This window comes from Epargyreus clarus, unplaced genomic scaffold, assembly GCF_041222505.1.
Source record: "Epargyreus clarus isolate Ecla_fem2 unplaced genomic scaffold, WU_Ecla_fem_2.2 ptg000016l, whole genome shotgun sequence".
Taxonomy (NCBI): Eukaryota; Metazoa; Arthropoda; class Insecta; order Lepidoptera; family Hesperiidae; genus Epargyreus; species Epargyreus clarus.
Genome location: NW_027332224.1, coordinates 2,777,495 through 2,805,299, shown reverse-complemented (window position 1 = coordinate 2,805,299; position 27,805 = coordinate 2,777,495). Strand labels below are relative to the sequence as shown.

The 27,805-nt window shown below is 35.1% G+C and overlaps 1 protein-coding gene across 8 annotated transcripts in view; it reads left to right on the top strand.

The window, feature by feature from the left end:
- The first annotated feature begins 286 nt into the window (after positions 1 to 286).
- The window catches only part of Rbcn-3B (WD repeat-containing protein Rbcn-3B), a 185,362-nt gene continuing 157,843 nt past the window's right edge, over positions 287 to 27,805 (top strand). For 6 of the 8 annotated variants that reach the window (XM_073081393.1, XM_073081391.1, XM_073081389.1 and 3 more), the window contains exons 1-21: positions 287 to 441; positions 1,141 to 1,379; positions 2,578 to 2,691; positions 3,360 to 3,503; positions 4,115 to 4,180; positions 4,530 to 4,692; positions 5,870 to 6,002; positions 8,778 to 8,804; positions 11,552 to 11,642; positions 12,360 to 12,507; positions 13,051 to 13,152; positions 14,092 to 14,232; positions 14,917 to 14,995; positions 16,828 to 16,969; positions 17,684 to 17,741; positions 18,088 to 18,249; positions 18,830 to 18,953; positions 19,281 to 19,444; positions 20,067 to 20,161; positions 20,617 to 20,701; positions 26,840 to 26,908. In XM_073081393.1, coding sequence (XP_072937494.1) covers positions 1,146 to 1,379; positions 2,578 to 2,691; positions 3,360 to 3,503; positions 4,115 to 4,180; positions 4,530 to 4,692; positions 5,870 to 6,002; positions 8,778 to 8,804; positions 11,552 to 11,642; positions 12,360 to 12,507; positions 13,051 to 13,152; positions 14,092 to 14,232; positions 14,917 to 14,995; positions 16,828 to 16,969; positions 17,684 to 17,741; positions 18,088 to 18,249; positions 18,830 to 18,953; positions 19,281 to 19,444; positions 20,067 to 20,161; positions 20,617 to 20,701; positions 26,840 to 26,908 — 2,341 coding nt within the window. In that variant the 5' untranslated portion in view covers positions 287 to 441; positions 1,141 to 1,145. The remainder of the gene's footprint in view (positions 442 to 1,140; positions 1,380 to 2,577; positions 2,692 to 3,359; positions 3,504 to 4,114; positions 4,181 to 4,529; positions 4,693 to 5,869; positions 6,003 to 8,777; positions 8,805 to 11,551; positions 11,643 to 12,359; positions 12,508 to 13,050; positions 13,153 to 14,091; positions 14,233 to 14,916; positions 14,996 to 16,827; positions 16,970 to 17,683; positions 17,742 to 18,087; positions 18,250 to 18,829; positions 18,954 to 19,280; positions 19,445 to 20,066; positions 20,162 to 20,616; positions 20,702 to 26,839; positions 26,909 to 27,805) is intronic. The other 2 variants (XM_073081392.1, XM_073081390.1) reach the window with 1 other exon arrangement.

Sequence of the window (27,805 nt, the reverse complement as noted above, 5' to 3'; positions counted from 1 at the left end):
TGATAAATGTTCTAAGAATAAACTTGAAATAAGGTTAATAATACAATTTCATATTATTTCACTTGCAATGCGCTTTTATAGTTTCTTTTCATGTAATATTTGACACGAAACATTTAAAACAAAATATCTTCTAAAAACAAAATTGAAATGTTCACATTCTTTCTAATCAGAACGCACCTATAAAACCATGATCAATTGTACCAACTTTACGATATAATCGGTCAGCTGTCTGATCTATCATTGTCATAATCAGTTGTCAGTTTTGTCAGTTCAGTTGTCAGTTTTGGCATTGTCAAAATAATCATTGATTTTAGTGGAATTGTGTCGTAGTGCGTACAAATATAATAAGTAATAACTCCAGAAGTTCCCTAGTTTCCTTCTTACGCCCTGATGGGCTTGTGGTAGTATACTGCGTGTACTTTACCCGGAAGTAATACTAAGGTTAGTTTTAAATTAATATGTCCTTGCTAAAACCTTATGTTTGATCTGTCTTATCATTATTTCACAAACAAAACATCTTCATGCCTAATTATTGCTGTTGTAATGTATTATAATGTTTATTTTGCAGTCTGTTATGTAAAAATCATTCCATATTATATGGAAATTCTGTGCTCTCCTATAGAATTTGACTATGTTAGATATACATCAAAAAAGTTGTGGATCTCTTAATGTTTTATTTGCGCAAACGTTATCGTTCTATGTCTGACTTCTTACCTCTTTCGTCAGAACACACACACACATAACACAGAAAGAAGTCAACAATTACTTAGTTCTCACTAAGTATCAAAAGTTATGTTTATGTAATTCTATAAAGGTACCCAATTTGGACCTTTCATAGCAATTATAATTGAGTTCTGATAAGAATCTTGTTTAATTAGAATGGTGGACATCAGCTGAACTGCTTAACAGTTAGTTATGTAACAAAGAAAAAAAGAAAGAAAAAGAAAAAAAAAATAACTGCTAAATTGTTTTAATTTAATATTGAATAACATTGATACTTATCATAACAATTTAAAATGTAATTATCATATTTATTTTATAGTACTTGACTTCATTTATCTAAAAAAAGAAATGTTATTTTTCTATATTTGTTTTTTAGTTAAAATGTATTAAATAACTCTTTTATGTAACATTTTCCAGCTACAATGCCAGGCACGAACCTGATAGTCCCCGTGGTGCTATGGGGCAAGCATGCCCCCACGCACTGTGTCTCCTCAGTCTACCTCTCCCGAGACCAGAAAACCCTGGTCACCGGTTGCTACGACGGCCAGATCTGCATCTGGCAGGTCAATCCGGACACTTTGAAGATGACTCCGCGATGCCTGCTTGTGGGGCATACGGCACCAGTCACTTGTTTGTCCAGGGCTTCTATTATTCAGGTAAATATTAATGTTCAAACTTTAAATATTTATAGTATCAAAGCTGTGGATTTTTTAGATACAGGACACAATCTAGATTATAAGATGAGGTTTAGAGATTTTTTTAATCATTAACATCTTTTTAAAGAGCCCCTTAATACTTAAATAATAATTACTTCAATATTAACTACAACTTAATGTAATTTACATTAACTTGATACAAATTAGTGAGATTTTCTCACTTGTGAGTGTAATGGGTGATTGATTTGAAGATTTATGGGCCAGTAGTGTAACAACATACTCATTGGCTCTGATTTGCAAGGTGCTGAATTTGCAATTTTGCAGATTTTGCCTATATACTTAAGTTCACCCTGCAAAATTCTTTATCTAAAATATTGCAAATATTGGCTATATCCCTAAGTTTACCCGGCATAATTCTTCATCTGCAACATTTCAAATATTGGCTATATCCCTAAGTTTACCCGGCATAATTCTTCATCTGCAACATTGCAAATATTGGCTATATCCCTAAGTTTACCTGGCATAATTCTTCATCTGCAACATTGCAAATATTGGCTATATCCCTAAGTTTACCCGGCATAATTCTTCATCTGCAACATTGCAAATATTGGCTATATCCCTAAGTTTACCTGGCATAATTCTTCATCTGCAACATTGCAAATATTGGCTATATCCCTAAGTTTACCCGGCATAATTCTTCATCTGCAACATTGCAAATATTGGCTATATCCCTAAGTTTACCCTGCAAAATTCTTCATCTGCAATATTGCAGATATTGGCTATATCCCTAAGTTCACCCTGCAAAATTATTCATCTGCAACATTGCAAATATTGGCTATATCCCTAAGTTTACCCTGCAAAACTCTTCATCTGCAATATTGCAGATATTGGCTATATCCCTAAGTTCACCCTGCAAAATTATTCATCTGCAATATTGCAAATATTGGCTATATCCCTAAGTTCACCCTGCAAAATTCTTCATCTGATTTATTGCAAATTTGACTATATCTCTAAGTTCACTTGGCAATTGTCTGTCCACAACCAAAACAATTATAATGGACACTGAAACAAATATACTTGATAAGAGCATATACACGTAACAATAAATTCATTTATTGATTTGTTTTGCACTTATCTTTATATCAAATTTAAACCTTGTAAGGATGCTTTTGATTTACATTGAAAACATATTTTACAGGACAATAACTTTATAGTAAGTTCATCGGAGGCCGGTGAGATGTGCACATGGGACTTGGTTGATGGCAAATGCCGAGAGAGTGTCAAGTTATCCCAGATTCACACCAATATACAGGTAACATTGATATTTGTAGAAAATATATTTATAACAATAATATATATTTTTACAACAAAAGCAGCAAATGAGTATGTAGTCCACCTCATGGTAAGTACCTACTACCGCCCATGGACATCTTTAATCAACCCCAGATAGACCTACCCGCAGTTGACCACATATGTCTTGCTACCCCTGAGGACTAAATTAGCATCGGAAAAGTATGTCTTCCCTTACCACTCATTTTAAACCAGAACTCAGCTACTATTATACTCTTATTATTGGGCAGAAATAGGTGTGACGGTGATGGCATCGGAGTTGAACCAAAAAGTGTTGCATCACCTTTAAAAAATATAAAACATTACTTTCATATAGTCCATGCCAAACTTCTAGTCCGTTCTGAAGTTGTTACGCGCAGATTTAGTTATTTAGCGCTATGTCTTCGGGGCGAGAGCGGGAAGCGGAGGGTGCCGGGGGGCCCGCGCTGTCTTCGTCCCGCTAATATCTACAATTTGCTATTGCGACCTGACTCGTTTCTATATTCCAAATCAAATCAAATCAAATCAAAATTTTTTATTCAAAATAGGTTCTTTACAGATCACTTTTTGAATGTCAAAGCAACTGTCCGAACGGACAAGCAGTTTGGCGCGGACTCTAACTATGAAATTTTTATAATGAATCCCTTACAGGCATACCACATGTGCAACAGTGAAGATCTTCGCTTGTTCTGCAATGGCTACTATGCAGAAATTCTGATCATGGACCCATTCTCATTGGAGATTCTGTTTTGCCTAAGCTCCAAAATGAACCCAGACTGGATTTCTGCTTTGCATGTAAGTTGATTTTGAATTATTCGCAAAACGCGAAAAACGCTTTCTACACTAATAGGTGGGGCTACCAGAATTCCCTGTAGGGTGGGTGTACAGAGACAAATACACAAACACCCAACCCCAGAAACAGAAACTTAAATTCATCATTTAGATATTTGTTTGGCCATGGATCGAACCCGGGACCCTCTATGCGTCAGATCGGTATGGTGACCACCACGCTTGTCGCATTATAAGAAGCAGTTTCATCATTTTTTCCATTATATAGGAGTAGGAGACACTGGTGGCTACTGCCGCCCATAGACATCTGTAATCAACTCCAGATAAGATGAAATTCCTATCTGAGATCGGCCACATATAGGCCACTACCTCTGAGGACTAAGCTGGAACGCCTGGGAAAAGTATGTCTCCCTTATCACACCTTTCAAACCAGAAATCAGCGGCACTACTGCTGTTATTAGGTAGAAATAAGTGTGGCGGTGGTGCCGTCGGAGTCGAACCACACACGGCTTCTACCACCTCCAAATATTCGTGTACCATCTAATATTACAAATATTCCTATAAAAAATCAAGATGATTTTGTACTAGTTAATTGTAAGATCCCTATTGAATTGCAGGTGCTACGCCCGTCATCGAGAAAAGACGATGTTGTTCTTGCCATTTCTATAACTGGCACGGTGAAGGTATGTAAACACTGTTCACTATTCTTTATTTAATAGAAAGCTTCTTGTTAAATGTGTTCCTATAAGATATATTAGTGTAGCTAATCTCAAGCATATAATGGATCTCTCAGGCGGTTGATTAATTCTTTGCTACGCCTAAAGACTATGTAATTAAATAATGTACTGCCGCAGATCTTATAAGTTATCTAAGTATACATCTCCTTTTTACCATGCTTTAATTAGCTTGACCTATGTATTTATTTGGGTATGTAATGGAATATTTGAACTCGGCTTTTACTCACTTTCGGTCATAATAATTCAAGTCCTAATATAATATAAATACAAGCACATAATTAAAATAAATTTCCAGGTGTGGTCCCTCCTAGGCCACGAGAACAAGCAATCGGAGCCGATATACGAGAACGAGTCTAAGCAAATACGGTGTTTGAACGCTCTCTCCCTGAACTGTTGTGCGCACAATCAGCGCACCGTGTTGGTCGTGTGCGCTAAGTATTGCCAGATATATGATGCGGGTGAGTGATTGACTGTATGTACATAAAACATCATCATCATCATCAACAACCCATTACTGTCCCACTGCTGGGCACGGGTCTCCTCTCAGAATGAGAAGGATTAGGCCATAGTCCACCGCGCTGGACAAGTGCGTATTGGTAGACTTCACATACCTTTGAGATTTTTTTTTTTTTATAAATCTCTCAGATATGCAGGTTTCCTCACGATGTTTTCCTTCACCGTTTAGCAAGTGATAATTAATTTCTAATACGCACATAACTTTAAAAATCAGAGGTGCGTGCCTGGGATTTGAACCTCGGACCCCTCGATCGAGAGGCCGAGATAAACATATTGTATCATATAACATATTGTATCATATCTATGACTTAGCATATGGTAGCTATCTATTGTTCAACTTGCAAAAAATTGAATGAATATTATCTCTATCTGGAAATGTATGTACTCGTATATCTATTATACATACAATTTATTGCGATATCCGCTTAGTATCTTTATACAAAAATGCAAAATAGATTAATCAATTAGTAGATCGTGTGCGCGAAGTACTGCCAGATATATGATGCTGGTGGGTGAATGAACGAATTAGTAAACATTCGTTCAGATGTTGAATAGATGAATGGAATGATTGTTGAATAAACGAGTATGAGTCTAAGCAAGGACTGAACGCGCTCCTTGTTCGTCGTGTGAACTAAGTATTGCCACATATATGACGGTGGTGAGTGAATGAATGAGTCAGATGTTCATAGAAAATATGAAAAAAAATATGATTGAACTAGAATATTTTATAATATAGAAGTAGCAGAAGAGCATTCAGTCCGTATGGTAGTAAGTGGCTACTGCCACCCATCTACATCTACAATCAACTTCAGATAGTATTAGATTCCGTCTCGAAGTCGGTCAAATGTGCGTTGCTATCCATGCGGCATTAAATGCCACGTCTCAAACGCTAATAAATATGTGTTCCTTACGCTAGCCTTCAAAAATGAATGAAGAAAAATGTATCCATTCGTTCAAATGTATGTAGAAAAATGCAAAATAGATAAAATAATTAGTATATACATGAAAATCGCGTACTTATATAAAAATGGTAAACAAAAGCAATTTCCCTAAACTACATTATCTATGTGAAATTTTCTAACTTCTACAAGACTTCCTACTATGTTACACTTTTTTCAGGTGATTTCTCAGTCCTCTGCTCGATGCAAGCGCCATCTGGCGAGCGTTGGATGTCCGGTGACTTCTTAGCGCCCGACAGAGTTCTGGTCTGGTCTACGGAAGGCAAGGGATACCTATATAAATTACCGGCTAAGTAAGTTGCATTTTTTTATATTTGGGAGATGATCTTTCAAGGTTTTTGAGGTATAGTCGGGTCCGTATTGAAAAATGGGTTTATTTTTAAATTTGGAAATGTTTTTCTATTATTAAAAGGTCTTGTTTTAATTCTACATTGTTTTTATTAGTATAGTCCGCGTAAAACTGCTAATCCGCCTTGAATATAGAAATAAATCACGTCGCCATATCAAATTGTATGACTACACCTGCTCGCAACAACTTCAGAGCGGACTAGCAGTTTGGCGCGGACTATGACATTGTCTATATTTTAAAATAACAATTGCAACAAAGTTAGTTGTTTTTATTACAATTGTTTACATATGATAACATTATGATTTGTTAATATGTTTTGAACATAACATTAACTTGTTTTGTCATATTTGTTTATAACATTTGCTGTCATAATTAAGGCATGTTGCGTTTTATAAATTTTGAAGTAACACATACAGTGATTTTTGTAATTTTTAACTTCGATTAAAACAAAAGTTAGATTAACTTATGTTATGGGTCTTCTAAAAGTGTAAAGAGAGCTCTTTAATATTTAAACAAATACCTATAGGTCAGGATGACCATATGTACGTATTTTGCATTAAAAAATAACGAAATTGAAGGTGGTAGAACCCTTTGTGGTTCGACTCCGGCGGCACCACCGCCACACCTATTTCTACCTAATAACAGCAGTGTTAGGCGCTGCTGTGTTCCGGTTTGAAGGGTGTGGTAAGGGAGACAGACTTTTTCGAGGCGTTCCAGCGTAGTCCTCAGGGGTAGCGGCGCATCTGTGGCCGACCTCAGATAGGAATATCTGATCCTATCTGGGTTCATTACAGATGTCCATGGGCGGCAGTAGCCACTTACCATCCGGTGGACTGCATGCTCGTCTGCTACTCTTATATTATAAAAAAAAAAAAACGAAATTAGCATTATTGGACTCTTTTCAATATGTACCCGACTTAACTCCTCAGGGGCTATAAAATATGTAACCCCTTAGGGGTATAATTTTGAAATTAATATGTCTATACCTTAATTCGCAAATCAGCCAACTCCACTTTTTGTTAAATGTTTTTTTTATTTATTTTTATTTCGTTCAACACGTACATCAAAATAAATAAAAAAACAAAATTTTGACAAAAAGTGGAGTTGGCTGATTTGCGAATTAAGGTATCGATGTATATAAAGATGTATGAACGCTACACTGCTAGTTTAGATATTATTTGTATGTTTTAATATTACAATAATTCATATTTATTAAAGTAAATTTGTTACATTTAAATATTATTAAAAATGTAAGCGAGTTTCTCAAATAAAAATAATATGCTGAAAACACTGCTATTTGGGTTGGTGGCAGGATACAGTGGGCTGCATTGGCCATTACACATCATTGCCCTGCCCATATGCTACTTTTATCATATAAAATCTTATAGAAGTTGTTCACGAACAAGATAGATTTTTAAAAAAAATAAATTTTCAAAATTACACAATCAACAAACGTTTTTGTCACTAGATCGCCATCAGAGCACATAAGCCTCTGTAGTATTCAATGTTAGGTGTTTTGAAGTCGAAGAAAGAATTTTTCAAAACTAATATTCAGTTCTATTTCTTGTTTTCTTATAAAATATTTTTTAAATTTGAGTGCGGGCTTTTTATGAATATTTATTACTAAAGCAAAAATGCTCATAACAATCACAATTGATTGACCCGTAATGTAACCGAATCCGATTAAAATGTTTGTATTCTCGTCTCACCTAGGATGGTGTCTTTGGTGCAACGAACACAGTAAGCCTAATATGCGGCTATGAATGCAAAAAAAAAACGTATTTGCGAATATTTTTGGTACTATAAAATGTTGCAAAAAATTAACCATGTACAATTTTGTTAGAAATAATTGAACATTATGAATTCTTTCTTCTTCTTCGTGATTTGTCGTGATTAATAAAGGTTCATGTCATGCTGTGTTCACACTTCGTGGAGAACTATGTATTGGTTTTTATAAGTGTTAGTCTTAGCGGGGTAGCCTGAAAGTAAGACTTAAATCTTTACATAGATGCAATCCTTAAATCCCACTGTTGCGTAGGGGTTTCTCCCCACAGCCAATTATTATTTCATAGACAACAAATATCAACCCACAAAGAAATCTGTGAGCAAGAAATAAGAAGTAATCTACTCAATTTTAGCCTACCAACGGTCGAAATTTTACAAGTTTTAGTAGTTAGGTGGAAAATTTTGGATACATTGATTATTAGTATCGAGCATATATAGATGATAAAGCAATAAATTATTGTAAATAAATGATGATCAACAATTTCATTTTGTTATTATATTATTATAACAAAATGTAGAGATCGAAAAGTAATCGTAAATAGAACGCAAGTGTGAACACAGTATACATACAATTCATCAAAATGAGTCACTAATCACCATTAAAATGTTTTAGTTTTAAAATCATCAATTAATTTAGTTTTAAGTCCAAGTACCTCATAACGTTATACAGCTATTTACAATTAAATAATAATATATTTTACATTGTTATGTTTAGCGCATAACGAAATAACAGAATAACAGCTTTACAAATAATATATCTTAATAACGAACAGCTATTTTCTATCGAGTAATATATTAGTAATATATTTAACGTTTTATAAAGCTTCCAACCGTTGAAAAATAACAGCTATTTACAAGTAATATATTTTAATAACGTTATAGCGTTAAATAAGGATGTATAGCTAGTAAGCTAATGAAGCTATTTCTCTTATAGCAAGCTACGTGGACGGGCTATAAGTAGGTTAGCAACACCGTTTATTATGGAGGCAAATCGTTTCATTCTTTCTTTCTTATATTTCATAACTTGGTGTTTGGCGAGATGTTAAATGATTGAAATGAATAGTACGATAAATATTTTCTACCGTATATTATCAAAAGAATTTTATTCTTTGTCTTTGATATTTAAAAAATACCGCAAGATTCTTATAGATGAGTTATAGTTGCGTCTTCAGTAAAATCGTTAAACTTACTTTTTATTTTCAGTACATGCAGCTTTATTATTATTTTTTAAGAAATAACGTGTTGAACGACGCTCATAGTAAATATATGTAATGTAAATGCTGTATATGTTTTGAATGTTAAACAAGAATTGAAAAAAAATATTTTTGATCATTAAAAAAATATATATATGAAAAAGAATTAAACGGTTTGCCTTTAGTTTTGAATTTGGTTAAAATTAGATTCCTTTAGTTTTGAGTGTGATTTTGTTTTTAGAGAAACATTTTATTTAGTTTATTTTTTACACTGAAGGGAATGACCCCACGCGTTATATTCAAAATTGGTACGCGTCCCACTGATGGGCGTGGGTCGCCCACTTCCCTAAACTCGAAGGAAGGTGTATAAATATCATTTGGCCCTTTTCACTACATTAATTTAATTTATTATTTTCAAAAATATTTCGTTAATTTTCTTTAATACGTGTTGGTGTTGCCATATAATCACTGTTACATTAAAATACCTGTTACAATTTATAATAACCTGTTATATTACATGTTATATTAGTATTTTTGTTGTTGTTTAAATATGGAAGAATTATGCCAACTGTGTGTGAAGCTAAAAAATAATTAAAAAAATATTATTATTATTATTTTTAAATTATGTTTAAAAAAAATATGGTGGAATTTCTGTAATTTTCACTTATTCTCATATAAGATAAATGCCTAGCAGTGGGCAAGTAATGGGCTCTAATGATAATGATTCTATTACTTTCAAGATTAGTCTTGCACTAAAGGTTTCACAATAAAATGTTTTTCAACTGCCCAAAAGATTTCCGACGAATGACTGCCATCAAATGATAACAAATAAAGAATTACAGTTTTACGTCTCCTCTGCACGGAAATGTTTCCGGTGGCTACTAATGGGCACCCATCCAACTGGTGACCCGACGTTTCTGCACTTTGTGAATATGTTGCGATTTGCGGAAGCGGTATCTCTGGCGTTTAATATTTAAACAATACATTGGCATAATTTAATCCATAATAAATGTTAATAGCTATAAATAGTTTAGTATATTGTTGTGTTGCATTTCGCACCCCATTGCCCATATTTTTGGTTTTTGATTTTTTGTTGTTATCACATGTATCTACTCTACATATTGTATACTCCTGAACCTAGATGTTGTGACCGAAATATAACTATTATTATTTAATTTGCTTGTATTATATATGTATGTTGGTTTTGATAATCGTTTATTATTCAAAGTGTTTGTTCCTGATTATTAACTGATTTTTTCTGGTACTGGATTATTGTTGTGGGTCTCCTGAGTGTGTTATGTATTTCAGTGTATCTAAGAATTCTAAATTTTTAGTTAATCGAATGTAAATATTTGTAAAATGGGAATGACGTATGTTGTGTCACGTGGATGATCACGTGATCGTCTATAATATGTATAATTGCTGTTGATAGTAGTGACGATGATGATAAAAGTATTTTAAACGAAATATTCAGTGATTAAAATGACATTAAATAAATAGCTTTCTAGTTTCTATATAGAAAACTAGCTGACCCAGCAAACGTGTTGCCATATAAAAAAAAATGTTAAGGGTGAACAACCCTTATCACTTAGGGCTATGAAAATAGATAGTAGCCGATTCTCAAACCTATTGAATATGCATATAAAATTTGGTGAAAATCGGGGAAGCCGTTTCGGAGGAGTACGGTAACTAACATTATGACATGAGAATTTATAAGAATATATAAGATGATAATATAAAAAAATACATTAGATACATTAAAAACACCTAAATGTCTCAAACCATCTTGTAATTATAAATAGCAAAAGTTGAAATAAAAAAAATTAAAATAAATGTTGTATAATGTTATATATAAAATTCTCGTGTGACAATGTTAGTTACCGTACTCCTCCAAAACGGCTTTACCGATTTTCACCAAATATTATATACATATTCAGTAGGTCTGAGAATCGGCTACTATCTATTTTTCATACCCCTAAGTGATAAGGGTTGTTCACCCTTAACATCTTTTTATTTATATGGCAACACAACGTTTGCCGGGTCAGCTAGTTATGATATATTTTATAGCAGACACTATAATGAAATTGCCATGGGACTTGATACATATCACGGACATATTTGGATTGATGCTAATGAGATTTTACATTATGTTAACTTGTATTATATTATTTTTCATTAGTATTAATATTAGTATTCATCTATACTTCTATACTAATATTATGAAGAGAAAAATTTGTTTGTTTGATTGTAATGAATAGGCTCAAAAACTACTGGACCGATTTTAAAAAATTCTTTCACCATTCGAAAGCTACATTATCCACGAGTAACATACGCTATATTTTAAAGTTTGCCGGGTCAGCTAGTTGTAAATATTATGCCGAAATATAAAAGGGTCCTGGGGGTATATTTTGATATATTTACACCCACTCGTACCAGATTGCAATATACACTTTGAATAATGAACTTATTATTAAACTATTTAAAGAACAATAATTACTTTTGTTAATACTTTCAGCTCAGTACCAGATCATAAGGGTTTCCATGGCCCCACTGTTGACCATGATAGCCCAGTGCTGTTTAGTATTTTGGCGCATCCGGATAATAAGGTAATTATTCAAAGAAGATAATCCTTTGTAAATATTTGAAATATGTAATTATTAAAAATAATGTGAACATAATTATTTATATTATGTTGCCTTTTCAATACAATTTGTTTATGGTGTTTAAGTCTTAGATATTTATTGAATGAAGTTGATAATATTACAGTAACATTAATAATATCATAAATATAAATCGTATTTTCCTAAAACTATGTTTATTTTAGTATAATAATTATCATTGTTCTACGGAATTTGATTCTAATGAGCAACATTATTAGCAGGTACGCAGTGATAGCCTAGTGGTTAAGAAACGCGGCCTCTCGATCGAGGGGTCCGAGGTTCAAATCCCAGGCACGCACCTCTGATTTTCAAATTTATGTGCGTATTAAATATTAATTATCACTTGCTTAAACGGTGAAGGAAAACATCGTGAGGAAACCTGCATACCTGAGAGATTTATAAAAAAAAAAAAATCTTAAAGGTATGTGAAGTCTACCAATACGCACTTGGCCAGCGCGGTGGACTATGGCCTAATCCTTCTCATTCTGAGAGGAGACCCGTGCCCAGCAGTGGGACAGTAATGGGTTGATGATGAGCAACATTATTGTGTCATAATAAAATGGTACACAAAAGGGTATCTTATGACAATTTTTTGAAATTCTTACTACTTTCTTTGCTTTTCTTATATGAGATGTCTTAACAAAACTATGATTATATTTCCAGCTGCTCTCCTGCCCGCCAGCGATGCGTTTCATCCTAACATCGGTGGGTGGTAAACAGCGCAGATTGCTGTTAAGAGGTGACTCCGCTGGCGTGGTCTCCTTGTGGAACGTCGACGATGCCGCTGTTCCCGTGCCGACTAGCGTGCCGTGTTAGTTACTATATCTTATCACTAGCTGACCCGGCAAACTTTGTACCGCCTCAAAATCTATTTAACAAATATATTTCATATAAAATATAGCCTATGTTACTCGTGGATAATGTAGCTTTCGAATGGTGAAAGAATTTTTAAAATCGGTCCAGTAGTTTGTGAGCCTATTCATTACAACCAAACAAACAAAGTTTTCCTCTTTAAAATATTAGTATAGATATATAAATGCAATATTTAGGTCAGTTTAATTCCATTTTAAATTCATTTTATCTCTGTTTCAGTTCTAAGTTGTCTGTATAAATAAAAAAGTGTGGGTGTGCTATGCATACACGTGAGAACTTCTTTAATACAAAAAATCACAAAATGATTTGTACGAACCGTATCATACTGTGTCATATCATGTTATAACTCTTATAACTTATCTTAAAATATATTTAAAAATACTCCGTTGGTAGCCTTTTCTGCAAAACAAGCAACATTTCATAGCCAACTTAGTGGTGTTGGTGTTGTGAAAATTGTCTAAAGTTATTTTGTTTTTTTCAGCGCACGCACCGATAGTGATGACAAGTTTGGACATGGCCTGGGCGGAAATGAACCCCAGTCCCGTTGGTATACTGGATCAGTTCGGACACCCAGAGGACCCGGGTGAGTAGACGTTACACTACGGCAGAGGTTCTCAACCTTTTCATCATAATACTTTAACATTTCTCGTCTCACTACGGACATAAAACAGCTCGAAATAATTCATTTTTAGGATTTCGTACCCAATGGCTAAAAACGGAAACCTATTACTAAGACTCTGTTGTCTGTCCGTCTGTCACAGGGCTCTATCTCCTGAAACGTATCAGATAGACACTTGATTTTTTACAGAGTATGTATAAAGGTGGCCGCTATAACAACAAATACTAAAAATAAAAAAAAAGTTGAGTTGAAAAAAGAGTTGGTTGCCAATTAAGAAACCGCTATTTCTCGACGTTTTTCGCTTTATCTATTGAACCGTAATAGGTAGACTGTTAAAATTTTCACAATGTATTTACTTTAGTGGCTGCTATAGTAACAGGTACTAAAAATAAAAATAAAATATAAAGATGTTGGCGGTACGGAACCTTCCGTGTGCGAGTTCAACTTGCACTTGGCCAATTATTTCGTGTGTAGAAGACCTTATTTATTGCATGGTCGTTACTACTGAATTTAATTTTTTTCTATGAAATATAGGAGTAGTAGTCAAGTATGCAGTCCTAATGATGGTAAGTGGCTACTGCCGTTCACAGACATCTCTAATCAACTCCAGACAAGGTTAACTTCTTACCTGAGGTCGGCCACAGATGCGCCGCTACCCTTGAGGACTAAGCTGAACCGCCTCGGAAAAGTATGTCTCCCTTACCACACCCTTCAAACCGGAACACAGCAGCGCCTAACACTGCTGTTATGAGGTAGAAATAGGTGTGGCGGTGGTGCCGCCGGAGTCGAACCTCAAAGGGTTCTACCACCTTCAGGACTTCTACCTTATAAAACATTGCATACATTCTTATTACTTACTGGATCGTTACATATTGATTTTAATTAATTCATCATCTTCCACAGAAATCAAGCTAACAGCCTCAATCTACATACTGGCAGCGAACCGTTTGGTGGTCGGTCGTTCAGATGGCTCCATTGTCATCGTGAACGCCACCCATACAGTGCAACTGCAGTTGTTGCACGGTGCTCATCAGCAACTCGATGGTGATTATGATTTGTGATAAATAATTGGTGTGCCATGATTGATGATTGATTTGGTGTGATTGATTATTGATTTGGTGTGATTGATGATTGGTTTGGTGTGATTGAGGATTGATTTGATGTGATTGCCACCCATACAGTCCAACTGCAGCTGTTGCACGGTGCTCATCAACAACTTGATGGTGATTATGATTAGTGATAAATAATTGGTATGCCATGATTGATGATTGATTTGAGGTGATTGATGATTGGTTTGTGGTGATTGATGATTGATTTGTGGTGATTGATGTTTGGTTTGGGGTGATTGATGATTAGTTTCTGATGATTGATGATTGGTTTTTGGTGATTAGTGATTGATTTGATGTGATTGATTATTGATTTTATGTGATTCCTTATTGATTTGGGGTCATTGATGATATATTTATTGCGGTTGATATATGATTTATACCTTATTAATGATGATTGCGAAATTATTTATGGTGATTGATCATTGATTTTTGGTTATTTATGGCAATTGTTAATTTGTATTTAATTATTTGTGACCATATTTAATATTTACTTATGATGATAATGGACAATGTTTAATTAATATTTTAAAATTTATTAATTTTCTATTGATGCAATCGTCGCAATAAATGTAATAATCATTTGGTTCTTCTATCAATGTTTTTTTTATTTTATATACAGACTGGCCGCCACATCAACTGCTCCTGGGGCACAATGGCCGTGTCAACTGTCTTTTGTATCCCCATCATGTCCACCAAAGGTATGTTCCATTATTTTATTAACTTAGCTGGTGTAATATTTTCAACATATTTCAATATTTTGTAACAATTGCCAAAAAGGGAAAATAGGTGCAAATGTTTGACATTCTTTCCCGTTCCACTAAGTAAGTTAAGATATGTTTATATATTTTTATTATGTAACGGGTACTCACGATATGCGTTTTTAAATTTGTTTATTGCCGATATTTCGACCCAGTTGCATGGATCGTAGTCACGGCGAATCTGCGGTGGTGGGGAGATACCGTTGACAAGTACTAGTGGTAGATTAATCTATCTACCCTACGTCTAGTTCGTTTTTCTTTTCTAGGTTCCATATCACGACACACAACAGTAACAATATCCTTACGCACCGTACTTTTGTACTATTTGTGACTTGTATAAACTAACATCTGGATTCCACGTTTGGGCTAACTTAAAACCATCTTCTCTATTGAAGTTCGTAGGATGTTTCTTGATCTCTATTGCTTCTCTTACTAAACGACGAAAGTAATGACGCTCTGTGGAGATCACCTGAGCTTTATGTAATTCAGTGGTTAGAACGTGATCAGGTTACATCAGGTGAGAATCCGTTACATAATAAAATGTCTAATTCCGCGATAATTTTAGTCTAAAATCATATTATTATATGTTTATATACTTAAAGTTAACTATAGTCTGATTCATAATTAGGTGTCCAAAATGTAAACAAACAAATGTCACTGTCAAAATTAACAAGAAACAAAAACTTTAACAAACTCAACAAAAAAAGAAAACTTTATAATTATTCACAATTTAACAAACGTGCTATGAAAACGATTATACATTGGAGTTCAATTACAATCACGAAAATGAATAACATCAGCTACGAAACTTAAAAATGACGGCACAAGAAATGTTCTGGGTTCCGATTGTGTTACCATTATAACATTTTAATTTTCTACCATAAACCTTGTTTTTTATTATTATTACAGGATGGAACGAAATTGAGGTAATATAAATATTAGAAAATGTGAATTGATATTATTTTTTTAGATTATTATTTTATTATTGTTGTATTAATTTAATATTGTCAAAAATAAGAAACTACCATTTGAAACGAATTTTCTTGATAGGTCAACACCTTTGTTTACATTTTGGACACCTAATTATGAATCAGACTATAGTTTAATTCTTGTTAGACTTGTTGGGGCACATAACATGTCATTCAACATGTAACATTTATTTATTTATTCTTTATTGACCATGTTAAAAACCGTGTGGTGCAAAAGGCGGACTTAACGATAAATAGCATTTTCTCCCAGTCAACCTTAGGGATGTGTAGAAAATCATGTTGACTTTATCAATATGATCAGGCAATAGAACACGTGATGTGTTCTATTGCCTGATGACACAACACATTACAACTCACAACAATGTAATAAAACATATTCTAAAACATATCACATGTGAGTGACATGTAATATGACATTTTCATATGTAACGGATACTTAAACATTTGGTATTAACTTCTTTTTGTCGATATTTCCACCTATTTGCATGGGTCCCTTAAATAATAAGAAAAAAGTTCGAACTACTCTAAGTCCAAAGAAATTAAAACTGCCTATCGTTATTACCCACTACATATTAAAATGACATGTGACATGTTGAGTGACATGTGATTTGTTTTAAGCGACACGTTAAAGCGTCTCAATTCCACTACAATATTAGTCTAAAGAAACATATCACATGTCAACTTTCTTAACGTGTTTCCTGTTTAATTATCACTCAGATACGACAAGTCCCATTGATGCCACATGTCAACTGTTGTAACACATGTTTCCTGTTCGATCACCAGATACGACAAGTCGCACCTGGTGTCGGGCGGCATCGACTTCGCGGTGTGCCTGTGGGACCTGTTCAGCGGCGCGCTGCTGCACCGCTTCTGCGTGCACGCGGGCGAGATCACGCAGCTCATAGTGCCGCCGCACAACTGTAGTGTGAGTTTTATGTGGTTTTTAGTCGATTGCAGTGTGAGTAGATTTACTTCATTTTTTTACTGGATTGTGGAGGGTAGTGTGCTAAGAGCGTATGTATGTGTGTGTGTGTGTGTGCGCGAGTGTGTGTTCGTGTGCCTGCGCGTGCGTGTGTATGTATGTATGTGTATCTGTGCGCGAGTTTGCGTACGTGTGCTGTGCGTGCATGTGTATGTTTGTGTGTATGTATGTATGTATGTGTGTCTTTGAGCGAGTGTGTGTACGTGTGCATGTGCGTTTGTGTGTGTATGTATGCCTCATTCTTTGGGCGTATGTATGTATTTGTGTCTGTGTGCGAGTGTGTGTACGTGTGCTGTGCGTGCGTGTATGTTTGTGCGTATGTATGTCTCATTCTTTGGCTTTCCTGCAGTCCAAATGGCTTGACGGATTTTAACATATGAGGTATCGTTAGATTCGTCTAAATTGTGGGATAACATAGGTTACTTTTTAAAGCAGTAGTTTTTTTTGTAATAATTTTCTATATATAGGTAAATGCATAGCCACTTCTGAGGACTTAGATGATCGCGTCATATGTAAGTTAGTCAGTATCTACCTCTTTCTACTAAAACAAACTGTTACATAATATATACATATAGATATGGTGGTGTTAACTTTGTAGAACCATACTGGCTATACCTTATTTAATTAATTTATTATTGATAATGTAATCTTTCACAGACTCGTATCCAGAAGTGCATATGTTCGGTCGCGTCGGACCACAGCGTTACATTGCTCAGTAAGTTATATAAAGTTACTCGATGTTTTAACGAATTGATGCCAAAAGATAATAATATAATGTAATAACATAATGGTAATCTGATTTAAAAGATGTTACCGAATCTTGGTTTTATTAAAAGAAATACTACTATTATTTGACTCTTCGTGTTATCCAAGTCTCCTCATGAATAATAAACTCACTGTATTTTACATTTTACCTGCTTTTAAGATTTATTAAAAGGAAATTTCAGGTTTTAGGTATATGTACATTTTAGTGCCTGAGACTGGAATCGAATCTCGGTTGCTGCTGCAGTTGATGATGACGATGATGATGATGATGTTGATGCATTATTTCTAACATCCAGGTCTATCAGAGCGCAAGTGCGTGACGTTGGCGTCCCGCCACCTGTTCCCGGTGGTGACCATCAAGTGGCGGCCCGCGGACGACTTCATGGTGGTCGGCTGCAGTGACGGTACCGTGCACGTGTGGCAGATGGAGACCGGGCATCTGGATAGGGTGTTGCATGGTGAGTAGTATTAGATATTAGTCACGTTATTTTTCAAGGTAACAGCAATTATTACCAAGCCTATTGTTTATAGCAATAATTTATTTGATATGAATATGTCACTAGGCCAGATAATTCACAAAACTTCGGTCATGTGATTCAAGATACCTGTGGCGCCATCTATTGAGGAGTTGTATAAAGTCACCACACCACCCTTTTTTTACATTATAATAACAGCAATCTTTGCGTTTCACATTATGATAACAGCAATATATGAAGGTAGTAGAACCCTTTGCGGTTGGTTCGACTCCGGCGGCACCACCGCTACACCTATTTCTGCCTCATAACAGCAGTGTTAGGCGCTGCTGTGTTCCGGTTTTAAGGGTGTGGTAAGGAAGAGATACTTTTCCGAGGCGTTCCAGCTTAGTCCTCAGGGGTAGCCTCAGGGCGCATCTGTGACCGATCTCAGGTAGGAATATCTAATCCTATCTGGGGTTGATTATCAATAGCGTCATGGGCGGCAGTAGCCTCTTACCATTAGGTGGACTGCATGCTCGTCTGCTACTCCTATATTATAAAAAAATGTGTTATTTCTGTGCAGGTATGATAGCAGAGGAAGTGTTGGCGGCGTGTGATGAGACCCTGGCGGATGACCTGGGCGGCTCCATGTCTGCTGGATCGGGAGACCTGCAGGGTCTCGCCAATCCTGCTGTGCACTTCTTCAGGTTAGTTTGTGAAGGTTTGCTTCTAGAAAATTTGCGTATATTCAGAATTATATTCGTTTATTTATTTTTTTATAAGCGTTTATTTATTTTATAATTTTTCTTGCGATCGAAAGATTTCTGCGATCGGTCGAGACCAATACTATAACAAAATGACGTTATCGTATCCGCTGTTTTTATTTTCTTTGTAGTTTTTATTGACTTTACTTTTAAATCTAATATCTAATATTTTTTATAAAATTCAATAAAATTTTCTTGAATTTTTTTTGCTTTTTTTTCTAATTTGATTAAAAAAAATTTTTGAACATTGTTTTTTTTTAATTCCGACAGAGGTCTCCGCCACCGCAACCTGACCGCGATGCGAGCGGCCACCGCTCGCGGCTTAGCGGCGCTACAGGCGCCCGAGCGCGGCGGCGGAGCGGGCCCGCTGGCGGAGCCCGCCCGTCCTCGCCGCGCCCCGCTCACCGTGCAGGGGTTCCGCTCCAACCCCGCCGGTGAGTGCCTCCCCCCCGCCGCTCTCCCCTCCTCACGCTGCGCCCTCTCCCCCCACGCCGGACCTCCCCGCGCCGCTCCCCCTTCCATCGCCGCGCCCCGCTTATCCTGCCGCTCCCCCTCTCACCGTCGCTCCCTCTCCCCACGCCGTTCCCCCTTCCCCAGACGCACCCTCCCGCCCGCCGCTCCCCCCTCCCTCCCGCCGCGCCCCGTTCATCGTGCCCCTCCGTGCCTGGCCCGCGGCCACAGAGCGCGGTGGTAGAACGGCCCGGCCCGTCAAAAACATCTGCCATGTACGACTCGAAGTCGCAACCGAATACCTGCTAGGGTAAATCCGTTTGTGGGTCGACTCTACAGATATCGCCACTGTCCCTTTAGCATGGGATGCCTGTCGTAAGAGGCGGAGGATATCTCATGAACAAAGGAAATGTTATCGACATATTTAAGTCAATTTATAGCTTAAAGATGTCGATAAAATTTACAGTATAAAACTATTTAAAAAAAAACGGCCGACATTCCTCCGTTTTAAATGTTTATAAAAAAAGATTTCTCTAATACCGCGAAAATATTATCTGTATTCGAAAACATGTGTGAGCTATAATCAAATTGCCTTTTTTTGTGCAGATCCCGAGAGCCATATCCTGTTCTTCGACATCGAGGGTCTAATAGTTGAACTACTGAGTGAAGAATACTCCGCCATGAGCCCAGCTAGTCTGGAGGTATGTTTTAATTCACTTACCTATTTACCTTTAAGTACATCACATTATACACCTTAAATTTGATAAAATGTTAAAAGATTGTTGTTTAAATTTTTTGTTTAAATATCCTTAATATGAACATTACCTCAACGATAACAAGGAAAATCTACTTACTAACCTTAATAATTTACTATGTAATCCCTAATATCTACGAAAAACGTCAAACGAAAAACCACTCATCAACACAAAATCCATTTGACAACACAACAGTCACTCAACAACACACAAAATCTACTCGGCCAAATACAAAATCTACTTGGCGCCACAAAATCCAGTCAACAACAAGCACAATCCGCTCAACGATACAAAATCCACCCAAAAACAAAAATCCACCTAACAACAAACAAAATCCACTCAACAACAACAAAATCCTCCCAACAACAATCAATCCGCTAAACAACAATCAACACCAACAGGCGGCCGGCCTGATCACGAGCGAGTACATGAAGGTGGCGGCGCTGACGCAGTCCGCGAGCCCGGACGCCACCAAACGCATATCAGGTGAGAATATTATTTGCAGAAGGGAATGTTTTTCGACCATATTAATACCTTAATTCGCAAATCAGCCAACTCCACTTTTTTCAAAACGTTTTTTTTAATTTATTTTGATCTTTTTTTCGACTGGCAACACTCGCGTCAGCTGATCGTCCCGGTCCTTAATTAACATTAATTTAATATTTTAACTGATTAAAACAGTTTATTTATAATAATAAGTCGCAGTATATTTGTAAATAAGGTCAAGTAAATGTTAATTTTGTAAAATAACTTGAAATACAATTACATTTCGTGTAAACATATCTGACGTATAACTGTGAGAATACGTTAGGTTATGTGTTTTTAAAATTACAGTGAAGTTAACAGTTAAAACGGATTGTCATTATAATAACTGGGTAAGTGTTCATTAACCATTAGTCATTTATCTGTTTTGTAACGAAACAGACATAATTTGACGAGTTTGTAGATTGATTACTTGCCCGGCATAACCTCTCTCGCTGTCAGACTTACCGGAGCAATCTTTCATACTAAATATCAATACTAGCCTCGGTTTCACCTGTAAACCGAGTTAATTAGTTCATATAACGCAACGATGACGACCCGCAAGGCGTTCGCTAACCAGAAGGAGTCCCAGCTCCAGGTTGCGTTGCAGGAATTAAAGATTGCTAGGGACAGGTGTGATCAGCTGAATAACGAGAGAGATGATAACGAGCGGGAACTGTTGGAAATTCTAGATAAAAATAAATTGTTAAGAAGTGAATTAACCGATATTCACTTACAGTATAGTACTGTATGTGAAGAGCGGGATAAACTTGTAGGTATTGTTGAAGGGTTTAATAAATGTTGTGAGGACTATGAGGTAGCATTGAAAACCATATCCTCGTTAGAAAAACAATTGCATGAAGCCCACCAACAAATTATGAGGCTTGAATCAGTTACCCATAAGTCCGAGGAACAAAAAACCCAAAGCTTGTTCGATGAATTAATAAATTGTGACCATGTTTCTGTTACTGCTGCTTCTAGTAAGCCCAACACAAGTATCATAGATTTAACAGGCAATGATACAATATATTCTGCCTCTACGAAGGGGATTACTCGATGCAGCAAAAACAAGTTAAAAAAATATGTAAAAATCAATAGATATATACATAAAACCCAAACTTTGTTAAATACTCAAAAGAAATTCCTTAAAACTGTGCCAACCACAAAGAAGAGGTTGCACTTACTACAAGAGCTTAATACATGTACAATTGAATTAGAAAACAATAGATTAAAATATGAAGCTGAAACACAGACACTAAATTCCGAAATAACAAATTTAGAATCCTCACTGCAGATGATGACCTGCATGTATGAGAAAGCTCAGGCTTTGGTCGAGAGGCACTCTCAGGCTCTGACCGACCTCTTAGAATTAAATAACTATAATGCTGCCCGTTTGCAACTGTTGGAAAGTGATTTTTTGTCATGTGGTTGCAAATGTGTCAGCGAGTCACAGCCGGGGTGTGGGCTTTCACCTCCATCTTCTACACAAATAAAACCTCAGTCATCACTGTGTGTCAGCTCGAGTTCATTAAATGTAAACAACAGTTCCCTTAACTACAGAAATGATAATGTAATGATATACTGCGATGAAATTGGTAAGGACATGGGAAGTTTACTAAGTTCTCTCTCGGGACGATCAGTATTAAATAATTGTATGCCTAATGCATCTTTCCATGAGATTATGCATAATGTATGTAATACTGAATTAAAGAATAATACAAGCTTAGTTATCTTTATAGGAAATAGGGGAAATGTGAACAAAAAGCATTTATTACATTACTTGGATACTTTGTTAAAACTTAATTTAAAGGAAATTGTAATGTTTACATTCCCCTATAGTAAAAGTTTGCCAGTCGAAGAGAATGATATTAGATATAAGTTAAATATGACTTTGCACACTGCAATGTGCAATAATAATAAATTTCATTTGATTGATACTAACTCGTTTAGTATGAATTTTTATTTGACAGGGGATAATTACTATCTCCCTAGATTTTATAAAAGACGGATAGCTGTTGTGCTAGAATTTTATTTTGACATTTCTGCCAAAAACTTGGCAACCAAACCTGCTTCTATTGAGCAGAATAATAATTTAAAATTATTGACATCCAATAATTTAAATTTGACATTGGAAAATTTAAATTAAATGATAGGACAACAGAGTGCACCTCTGGCAAATTATTTAATTTACAACCATTGTCAAATAGTAATTCATTTAATAACATTGACATATCAATAAATAATTATGTAACTAATTCATATGAATATAATAATAATAAGCAAATTAAGAGACGTATTTCAAATAAATGTCTTCATATGGGTAAACTTAGTAATAATAAAACTAGCAATAAAAAGTTTTCATCTCTAAAAATATTGCACCAGAATATCCAGGGTTTTTCAAGTAAGGAGCTGGAACTGGAGTTATTTTTAGAGAGTAACAATTATGATATAATTTGTTTAACAGAGCACTGGTTAAAACAAGGTGAAACACAAATAAACTATATAAATCACTTTATTGCTAGTTCGTTCAGCCGTGAGTCAGCTATCCATGGTGGCTCATTAATAATAACTCGTAAAGGTTTAAAATCAAGAGAACGCTTGGATATAGTGGGGCTCTCGGTTGAACGTGTTATTGAATTATCATGTGTCGAGCTGGATAGCCTTATTGTGGTTAGCGTGTATAGGCCCCCTAACATAGAAACATTTTCTAGATTTGAAGGTGTAATGGAAAATGTTTTGGATATTATTTGTAAATGTAAGAAATATGTTGTTGTTTGTGGTGATTTTAATGTGAATATTTTAGAAAACACCACATTGAAAGTAAAATTACTTTCCTTATTTAGATCATATAACTTAGAATATAGTTTTTTTGAGCCAACCAGGGTGACTTCATCCTCTGCTACTTGCATTGATAACATTTTCTGTAACTGCTCTGTAGTTGAAAAATCTATAATAAATCATATTAAATCTGATCACAAGGGGCAGTCTGTCCATATCCAATATAACATATCCAAGGAAGGGAACATAAAGTTTCTTCATAGACCAATTACAAGTCACCGTTTATTAAAATATAATAAAGTGCTACTAAATAAGTTGTCAGTTCTGAACCATAGCACTTGTGTTAATAATTTATATTCTGCATTTTTCTCCACAGTGCACACAGAGTTTAAAAAAATATTTTCTGAAGTTAGGTATGAAAAGAGTACTAGACTTAGTTTTTGTGAATGGGCTACTAAAGGTATTCGTCTAAGTAGAAGTAAACTTTTCGAGCTTTATAGTGAAAGAGAGAATAACTGTAGCCCTCACTTCAATGAATATGTTCGTAAATATTCTAAAATATTTAAATCAGTTTGTATGACAGCTAAATCTAAGTTCATACATAATAAAATAAAAAATGCTGATAATAAAATTAAAACAATTTGGAAAATAATTAATGCCGAAACACGAACTTGTAGATTAAGTATCAGTAAAGTATCTCTTACTACTGAACGTGGTCAGATTACCTCAGATAAAGAAATTGCACAAGAATTTGAAACTTTTTTCTCAAATATACCATTTAATACTACTAAATTTTTAAAATCATCCCCAATTAAAGCAGTGGCCATCCTTAAAGAGAATTTAAGTCAGTGTCACATTAAATTTAAATTTAGACATATTTTAATTAATGACATATTAAAAGCTTTTAAAGAATTAACTGTTAAAAATACAGAGGACATTTGGGGAATGTCAGTAAAAGTTTGTACATCAATCATTAAAACTTTAGCTCCCTACTTAGTCACTATTTTTAATATGTGTGTTGATCAGGGCTGTTTCCCTGATTTAATGAAACATAGCAAAATAATTCCATTGTTTAAGGCAGGTGATACTAAAGATCCCAACAATTATAGACCCATCTCAGTACTGCCTGTTCTAAGTAAAATTTTTGAAAAGATCCTCTTACACCAAATGTTGCTTCATTTTAAACTAAATAATCTTTTACATCAAAAGCAATTTGGCTTTACTAAAGGCCGTTTTACCACAGATGCTGGTGTTCAATTGCTGCGACATATTTTTGATTGTTGGGAACAAGCACATGATGCTATAGGTATTTTTTGTGACTTGTCTAAAGCTTTTGATTGTGTTGATCATAAAACCTTATTGTTAAAATTACAATATTATGGTATTCAGGGAAATTCTCTAAAGTTGATAAATTCTTATTTAAACAATAGAGTCCAACGAGTGCAAGTAAATGGAGCATTATCAGCAGGTTCTAATATTAAAATAGGTGTACCTCAGGGCTCCATCCTAGGTCCGTTTCTATTTTTAGTTTATATAAATGATTTGCCAAATGTAGTAAAGGATTTATCTGAGGTTGTTTTGTTTGCTGATGACACTTCCTTGGTGTTTAGAGTAAAACGACAATCACAGGATATGAACGATATTAATGAAACTCTTTGCTGGATTCAGAACTGGTTTGATGCAAACAACCTACTCTTAAATTCTAATAAAACTAAATGTATTAAATTTATGCTACCAAATGTAAGGAGTACGGGGATGAATGTCGCTCTAAATGGTGAGACTTTGCAATTCGTCAATGAAACTGTATTCTTGGGGATTACCATTGATTCTAAACTCCAGTGGGGTCCCCACATCTCTGCTTTGTCCAGCAGACTTAGTACTGCAGCTTTTGCAGTCAGAAGAATTAGACAGTTAACAGACATACCCACTGCCAGACTTGTCTATTTCAGTTACTTTCACAGTATTATGTCTTATGGCATTCTACTGTGGGGCAGTGCTGCTGACATAGACTCTATATTTACTATTCAAAAAAGAGCAATAAGGTCAATATATAGTCTGCGGCGTGGTGAGTCCCTAAGAGAACTGTTTCCCACTATTAATATATTGACGGTGCATAGTCAATACATTTATGAAAATATTATGTATGTAAGAAAACACACTGATATGTTTGAAAAAAATAGTAACCACCATAACTTTAATACCAGAAATAGAAATAAATTAGCAATTCCTAAACATAGATTATGTAAGGTGGCTAGATCTTTCGTGGGCAACTGTATTCGCTACTACAATAAAATACCCGACCACATTTTGAATCTCACAGAAAAAAAGTTTAAACATGTCGTTAAACTAACGCTATGTAAAAAAGCGTACTATAAAGTAAGTGATTATTTGACTGACAAAACGGTGTGGTCTGAATTAGCTCCAGCTCCACATGTACCATTACGTTAAGTTAACATTGTCAAAAACATTTTTTTTTTAAAAAGATGTGTGTTATGGAGTTTCTTTCGCCGCTTCTTCTCCATAACGAAACACCTTGTGAAGTGGTGGTAGTTGCTTTGACATTCAAAAAGTGATCTGTAAAGAACCTATTTTGAATAAAAAATTTTGATTTGATTTGATTTGATAGTAAATGGCGTTGAACGAAATCAAAATAAGTTAAAAAACATTTTGACAAAAAGTGGAGTTGGCTCATTTGCAAATTAAGACATCGATATGTATGTATGTATATATTTTTTGGTATGTCCTACAGCCCGAATATTACTTTTTATTACCACAGATTATAACCACGTCATTTTTATCTGACTGCGGAGGGTAATGTTTTTAAGCGTGTGTGTGTCCTTGGCATGCCCTGCAGCTCAAACGGCTTGACGGATTTTAACATATGAGGTGTCGTTGGATTCGTTTACATTGTGGGAGCGAAATAGCCAATTGTTTAAGCAGTCAGGATTATTTGTAAACGTAATACTTTCTAGTTACTTTCATTTTCAAAAAAGTATGTAGTTTTCAGTTAAAAATTAAATTAGTCGCGTATATTACGTGTAGCTTCATTTTAGTTTAAATAAAAATAATCTGGTTTCTTCAGACATAATGATATATGATGGGTAAATAAATTTTATTTTTTGATTTCATCTGATTTGATCGGGGCAAAAGGTGAATCAATTTTTTGAGAATGAGATCATATAATAAAATTATTTAGTCTTACAGAAAGTTGAGTTATATTAGGTCCAGTAAGTTAAGTTGTTTTAAAATTTAAAATTATTTAAAAAAGTGTAGTAAGTTACAATTTTTGAAAAATTTTGCGCACGCTTACAATAAAACGGATAGATTTCTTCGGGCGCGTGAAAGACAAGGCCGGCGATATGGAGCGCATATTGAAGGAGAAGGATAAGCATGGTTTGTATTTATTATTAGATTTATTTTATGTAAAGATACTTATAGTAAGCGTTAATACGCCTGTAGGTATATAGTCAATCTTAGCCAATTTTTGCCTATTAAATTCGAAATTTCGTTTGCCTAATAAAATTAGCCATATGATAATGATTGCCTACCAAAAGTTAGCAATATGACAATTATTACCTACCATAAGTTAGTCATGCGACAATAATTGCCATAGTGCTAACTTTAGCAGGTAATAATTGTCCAATGGCTAACTTTTGGTAGGCAATAATTATCATATTGCTAACTTTTGGCAGGCAATCATTGTCATATTACTAACTTTTGGTAGGGAATAATTGTCATATTGCTAACTTTTGGCAGGCAATCATTGTCATATTGCTAACTTCTAGTAGGCAATAATTGTCATATTACTAACTTTTGGTAGGGAATAATTGTCATATTGCTACGTTTTGGCAGGCAATAATTGTCATATGACTAACTTTCGTAGGCAATAATTAGCTAAGATTAATGATTACTATTCGGCATTAGTCTTCATGGGTAGCAAGGCATATATGGTCGACCTTAGGTAGGATACTAATCTCATCTGGGGTTGATTACAGATGTCCATACGGCAGTAGCCACTTACCATCAGGTGGACTGCATGCTCGTCTGCTACCACAATTATACAACTAAATATATCTGTACTAATTAGTAGTATTATACTCGTATTATCAGTTTTGTATTTGTATTTCGATACTTTAATTCGCAAATCAGCCAACTCCATTTTTTGTTAAAATGTTTCTTTTTATTTATAACAGCAGTGTTAATAATAACAGCAGTGTTAGGCGCTGCTGTGTTCTGGTTTGAAGGGTGTGGTAATGGAGATAGACTTTTCCGAGGCGTTCCAGCTTAGTC